Here is a 6,931-nt window from a genome sequence, read left to right as displayed (position 1 = left end):
TTTTGATGTTGTTTTCTGTATTTGCTTTTGTTATAAAGTTATTGTATTGTAATTTATGATATTAAATATGTGAGTAAGAATGATGAAAAAAGGGACCACCAGCATACAGTATGCATGCATGCACTTGTGCAAACACAGTCAGTAATGTCATGATATGAATTTGCAGAACCCCCATTAGGTACTTAATGCATGATATTCAATGCTTTTGTGTTAAGCATTCTGGTCATATTGACATTTGCCAAAGTTAAATGCCTTGTCACCTCAATTCATTTTTATTTGTGTAAGGTTTCTCCACTGTGCTCCTTGTTTTACTTTGTGTAAAAAAACATTTCAGGTCTTAGTAATTACTCAGGCATTTAAAATGTCCAGTCAGTATGTGTTCTTGTCTTAGTGCTGCTTGACATTTGCAGAGAAAGGAAGGGACTAAAATGTATGTGACTCAAAGCACATGACAGTATGTCTAAGTGTTCATTATCTTATTGACACTGTGTCAGTTTGTGTTTTTTTAATTTTTATTTCCTGGTAGGACAGTTCAGTGTTTTCATTGTTTTCACAACTATGAACGGAGACAATCTGGTACACTTGAAAAAACAAGACACTCATCTGCCGTTTTGTTTGATGTTTACTGATTATATGATGTGTTTTAATGTACTGTAACATTTCTTCATAAACTGAGATTTTGTAAAAGTTCTGAGTTCTAATGTGTGTTTATTTGATACATTTTGAGTATTTAGCCTGAATAATCTGCTTTTGTTAAATACTTTGGTGTATATTCTTCCTCAGTGGTTGTTGCACTTTACGTATGCTACACAGCACAGTATCTGAAAGGTAACAGCTGCCAGAACAACAGAGCTCTCAGGTCTGTTTCTGACTGCAAACTGAGAAAGTGAGCACCACCGTGTTAGACAATGTGTATTCACACACACTCCCACACACAGTGTCGCTGGTATGTCACGCCATGTCTAAAGGAATGGAAGCCATTCTCTGACTCTGTTACAAGTCAAACAGGTCATGTTGACTCGCATTTAAAAACTGGGACCAACTCTTGCAGTAAGAACCTGCATGAGAGCTCTGAACATAAATAAGAATATTACTGCATTTACAGCACTCTGTAGTTTTTTCTTTTTTTCTTTATGTGCTTCAAAAGTCAAGTACAATTATCAAATTGTTGGAAAATTATCAAAGCAATTTGTTTATTACATTTTAACTGTATTTACTGCTTGCTTGCTATAATATCTCTTGACAATAGATATACTGGAAGGGTAGCCTATCAGTTTTTATATTTTCAAAAGGGCACCATCTTTTGGTTATCCCATCACATGAGACTGTGTTCTACAATTCTGGATGTATTGCAGTGACACACAGGTTACGATTTGTTCTCCAAATGGTCTTTGTTGCTGTATAATCAAAACTGATTGTATTTATTTCCCTTCCATGCAAGAAGATTTAAATAAAAGACATTTGCTATTGAAATTATTTTGTAGAAAGACATAGCAGAGAAGACATAACTGCAGTTTTGTAAGTTCGTATTTGTAGATAAATACATTTGGACATTCAAATGCACAGGAAACCACAAGCCAGAACATTTGCTCAATTGAAAAAGTATAATGAAAAGAACAGCATTGTCTGGCTCTGGGTGTGGTAATTTATGTAATTTCTATCCTAACTCTGCATTTTGAATGTGTTATTCATGTGCAATTTATGAGAAATGTTGCCACTGACAATGAAATGAGTCATTCATTACTGCCTTTTTAAAAATATTTCCTCTTCCTCCTTTATTGACTACTGTTCTGTATTGTGTTTTGTATCACTTGTCAAACAGAGACATTGTACAACTCTGAGTGGTAGTTACACAAAGGTATTTTGCATACAAATGAACTCAGATGCAAACAGTTCATTGAGATAATGAGCCCAGAGGGGTTAAAATGCTACGGGGTTATGTTATGGGGGTAAACATTCAGCTCCACCAACATTTACTGTACCTTGTTTTACTTATGCTGAATCGATTGTCTGAACTCAGGACTGCTCTGTACATTTGTCTCTATGTGAGTGCACCCTCCTGTGGTCATTATTGCACATTACAGAATAGACATATGAGCTATTTCAATTTTGTACACTTCTGTGTTGATTTTGTATAATGCTGCTGATTTGAATTTTCGAATTTCAGTTTTTTTCTATTAAAATAATTAAACAAACAAAATCCAAATATATTATAAGTAAACATTCAATTAAATGATAAATACTGGAGCCACTTAGCATTGCTGTGTCCTAATGTTTTTTCTCACTGTACTGGTAGCTACAGCTCTCTGCACTAATGAGATGTCACCAGTGGTGTTGCAGAACAGAAAATTTCATTATACATGGATAATTTATTTCCACTCATAGCTCTTCCCATCCTTTAAACTCTGGCAACACTTGGGAAAACCACTTAGGAGAGATCTAAGGTTAGAAATTAAACCTGAATAAGAGTGATGTCATGCACATCAAATTGGTTGCTTGAAACTCCCTCCTCCACTAGCTGCTTTTGAAGGTGGCTGAAAAAATCCCTTAATTGATTTGGGATTTGTGTTACTTTTAGACCAAGTATACTGTATCTAGATCAGCACTTGAGTTTACATATTTTATGAGTAGTATGACTCCTTTTTTTTAAGCAAGTTTGTTTGGGCTACACAGTTAAACATGACCATACAACAACCTTAATCTTGATATATTATGATGAAAATTTCTGTAACTTATTTTAATATCCCATTCACAAGCTACATCAACAGTAAATTAGTTAATAACTAAAGGCACTGTTCTCTCCACTGGCCATACTGCTTCAAACATTTACTTGTGTCTTTACACACCATTCAATTAAATCTATGGTGTAACGAAACAAAAAGCAATAACCCTACCATTTTCAAAATAACTCACATTCAAAGAAACAGATTATTATTCCTGCCATCATCCTCTCAAACACAATGGGCTACGGCAGGGATGAATATATCGCATATATAAATAATGATTTATGGGGAGACATATTGTATAACTCATCTTTCATCCTTTATGTCAAAAAACAATTGAGACATTGTTGTTGTTTGTTGAACAATGTAAACATTTCTGTAATGTAATAAGAACATGACCAGCTTCCTACATAGACCTGTCTTACCTTTGATGGATGTTTTAATTGATTCCTCATATAATCTCCCAATGTTATCTTCCAGACCAGTTTTTACTGTACTGTTTAAACACCCAAGACATAAATCTAATGTTGGTTGGCTTTTGTGACTTCATGGTCATATCAGTGTCATATCCTGTTGCTTTGGTAATCTCAAAACTCTCCATTATATTCAAGGTTTATTGTAAATGTTCTACATTACAAATCAGATACATAGCTCAACAGCTGACTGACAAATACGATCTGACCTGGCAGCTTTTACTGCAGTATATCAAAACACGCAGTCTCACTGCCTCTGACACTGATACAGTATGTACTTTATCTGATTGCCATGGCATTAACAGGATGTGACAGTTATTGTGTAATGCATTACATTTCTGCATCATCATGTACATCAGTTATTCTTTAATGCATCATGCATGATATGTAATAACGCAGTGTGGGTCACACTAACACCAAGATCTGTGCTCAGCAGTAACTCACTGTGATAACACCTGTCAACATATAACCCAAATTAGGATGTGTAGCTAATATTAAAAAAACAATATGGGTTGTGGGTCAACTGTTTTATATGTTTTTCACTGACGGATTATTTGTTGTTTGTTTCACTTTTCTTGTAAAGTTTAATTGTAACAGCATTGTCTGTATGTTGCAGTCTGGCATAATGTGTACTTTGTACAATTCTTTGTTGTATTTGATTTAAAAAAACAGGAATAGTGAAATAACTTGTTTAAACTGAAGATTATTGTAAGTTTGTTAATGGTGACTGATGCAATACCTGACAGTAGTGTGTACAAATTCTTCGGATCGCAAACTGTTATGCGTGCCACTTTCATTTATCTTTGAGGACAATGACTCTATTGTCAACGGTTAAGGTCAAAGACAATGTAGCTTCACAAGTGTGTGTGTATTTGTGTTGGCTTGTTCATTAAAAAAACCCAAAAAAAAACAAACACATCTCATGCTGCGAGTCATATCCATTTCTTTAATTTTGGTTTCTGTGTTTGACATTTAGGGTTTTTTGCATTTTTTTGCATTCAAATTGAAGCTAAACAACGTAGGCCACTGGTTTTAAAAAGGAAAAAAAAGGAGGTTGGGACTTAAATGAGACACTGACAAAACAAAAACTGCCTGTGGTCAGTAGCTACTTAAGAGTCTTGGAATTAAGTGTCATATCCATTCAGCTCATTTTGGTCAGTTTTCTTCCCACAAACTGATGTCCCCTCAGTCCTTAGCATTGAAATCATCAGTGCTCATGCTCCGTTAAATGGACACAGCATTCTTCTGCATGGCTTGTCACAGGAAAATAATGAGCAGCAAATGCATCTCGCTTCAGTGACTCATTCCCAGTTCATACTTTCCAGTGAAAGCCTCAAGTGACATCTCTAAGGGTGAACAAGGCTACCAGATCTACCAGAATCTAGCTTTACCTAACAAAATAATAACAAGTTACAAAACAATGAGAACCTATCATAGACAATAACAGCCTGTCATCACCCTGAGTCTATGCTCTTTCTTTAAAATATGAAGTCATTCTTCCAGCTTCTTCATTCTCACTGTGGAAGAAACAAACAAACAAAAAAACGTAAAACCAAACTATAGGGTGTATTTTTTTTGTCTTATACATAGAACAGAACTTAGTGCAAAGTCATTTCTATGGGAACCACGCACAGCTGACCAGCGCTGTTCTGGCATCATAAATTATAGGTCAAAATAAAACAAAAAGTAAAAACCCTTCAGAGTCACTGCGGGTCTGCACGAGAGTTCACCACAGGCCAGGACAGGGTTTGGTCATCAAAGACTTGCCAAAATGCTCCTTTTCTTCCATAGTTCTCTTCATCATTATAACGGGATTCTTCCTTTTAGTCCTACTTTCTTCAGAGCTGTATCAGGCAGCTGAAACTGTCTTTCTCCCGTCCATCCATCCATCCATCCATCCATCCATCCATCCATCCATCCATCCTTTCAAGTGTTCAGTTTCAGTCCACAAAGTCTCTTTGCGCTTTCATGACTTCTGCTTCCTTCAGCAGTGTCACAGCTCCTTCGTGAAACAAGGCACCTTGACCTCGCCTTCACCTCAGGGTTTGCTAAAAGGACACAGACAGTGCATCTGAAGGTCAGGTGCTCCTGGTTGCTTCCTGGTCTTTGACCCTTGACCTTTAACCCTGGCTCATGGATGCAAAGGTTATCTAACCTTGAGAAAGAGGTAGAGAGGGAGGGGATAGAGACACAGAGAAGAGGGGGAAAAGAAGGGATAACATAATTTAAATTCATATTGTTCCCTTATTTAAGCACATACAGTAGCAACCATGAAACTAGAAAAGAAATCATGCTGTGGATGCTGTGAATGGGCTGGAAAACCAGAGTATACTTTGTCAAGTGGTGCCACCTGATTCATAAACAGTGACAAAAAGCAGCACAAACAAATCCGCAGACAGTATATATGAAGGCAAACAATTTTGAGCACTGCATAAAAAATAGGAATCCATGGAGATCAAGCTGAACACTATGAAGCCTCTTTAAATACATGCTAAATACCTTGATTGAATTTAGAGGTAATCACATTCAGAAAAAAAAAAATTTCTTGTAAAAGCCAACACTTTTTGTGTTTCCTTTGTGTTTTGCATCATCCATTGATACTGTATCCAAACCTCTCACTGTGTATGGTTTAAAAGGCTTATAAAACCTGTTTTTGCAAAGTTGTTATGAGTGACGGGGTTCAACATGAACAACATTTACTGCACAATTTAGAGTAATTTTGGTTATTTCTTGCTTTTCTCATTGGTTGAAAAGGTAATGTGTATTTCTGTGCATCAATCAGAAATTAGCAACATTTGAATTAAAATCTAATGACTGCTGAGGGATTGCACGCTTATATTGCCAACACTGCTGGCATCTAAAAAACATTAATGCACAGAGCTATAAACATTTTAATTGTTGCTTATTTAGTAATTGCAATTTCATATTATAGAGAAAAACTATAATAACATTTGAAACCAAGTTTTCAGGTGGTTTAAGAACACAGATTCTCACTTTTCAGTTCAACCCACTGACATGAATTCATTTAGAGATTTTAACCAACATTTATATGCTGGCAAGCTGAGTGTCAGAGAGTTTAATGCTGCTGACCTTCTGCAGCTCCTCTCTTAGCCAGGAGGGAAGGGGCTGTCCGAGGCGATGCAGCAGCTTTGAGAGCTCCACATTGTGTTCCCTGTAGTACCTGGAGAGATATGCACGTGCCTGAAGAGAGAAGCAGGGGAGAGCAAAAGAGGTAAGAAGATAAGCAGGCATGGATGGGGAGTGAGGGAAATGGAGTGAGGAAATAAATAAAAAAAAGGGATAGAAGAAAAGGAGGCAAGTTGGTGAGAGAGGATTAAATAGGAGGTGGGGAAGCACCAAAGTAGCAAGGGACATATGACAATAGGCAGAACAAGGGGAGAGGAATGATCACGGAGCAAAGTAGGGAAAGATGGAAGGAGGCAGGAAGAGAAAGAAGTACAGGCAGTGCAAAAAGGGTTGGCAGGAGGGATATTTAGAAGAGAAAATAAGGAAGATGGTGAGGGAACAGGAGGCAAACAAGAAATTGAGAGAGATTAATGATGTGCCACCATCTTTAGATGAGTTTTGTCTACTCAGTGGGACTATATGGTCACTAAGTGCCAACTGGTAGGAGCAGAGCTAAGAAAAGAGAGGTTAAAGATAGGGAGGGAAATTACATGAAGGATGCATTGGATCCATGAGCTCTCTTCCTCTTGTGTTCATCCCTCATCTTAT

The 6,931-nt window shown here is 36.9% G+C and overlaps 1 protein-coding gene across 2 annotated transcripts in view; it reads right to left on the bottom strand.

Moving 5' to 3' along the window:
- Positions 1-5,316: 5,316 nt before the first annotated feature.
- The window catches only part of ndst3 (N-deacetylase/N-sulfotransferase (heparan glucosaminyl) 3), a 41,206-nt gene continuing 39,591 nt past the window's right edge, over positions 5,317-6,931 (bottom strand). Inside the window, exons 13-14 of one of the 2 annotated variants that reach the window (XM_062430503.1) lie at positions 6,287-6,397; positions 5,317-5,346 (exon numbers count right to left, since the gene is read on the bottom strand). In XM_062430503.1, coding sequence (XP_062286487.1) covers positions 5,317-5,346; positions 6,287-6,397 — 141 coding nt within the window. Of the gene's footprint in view, positions 5,352-6,286; positions 6,398-6,931 lie in introns of both variants that reach the window. The other variant, XM_062430511.1, reaches the window with a different exon arrangement.

Source organism: Scomber scombrus, chromosome 2 (assembly GCF_963691925.1).
Source record: "Scomber scombrus chromosome 2, fScoSco1.1, whole genome shotgun sequence".
Classification (NCBI taxonomy): domain Eukaryota; kingdom Metazoa; phylum Chordata; class Actinopteri; order Scombriformes; family Scombridae; genus Scomber; species Scomber scombrus.
The sequence above is the reverse complement of the archived record's forward strand: the minus strand, read 5'-3'. Positions and strand labels throughout refer to the sequence as shown.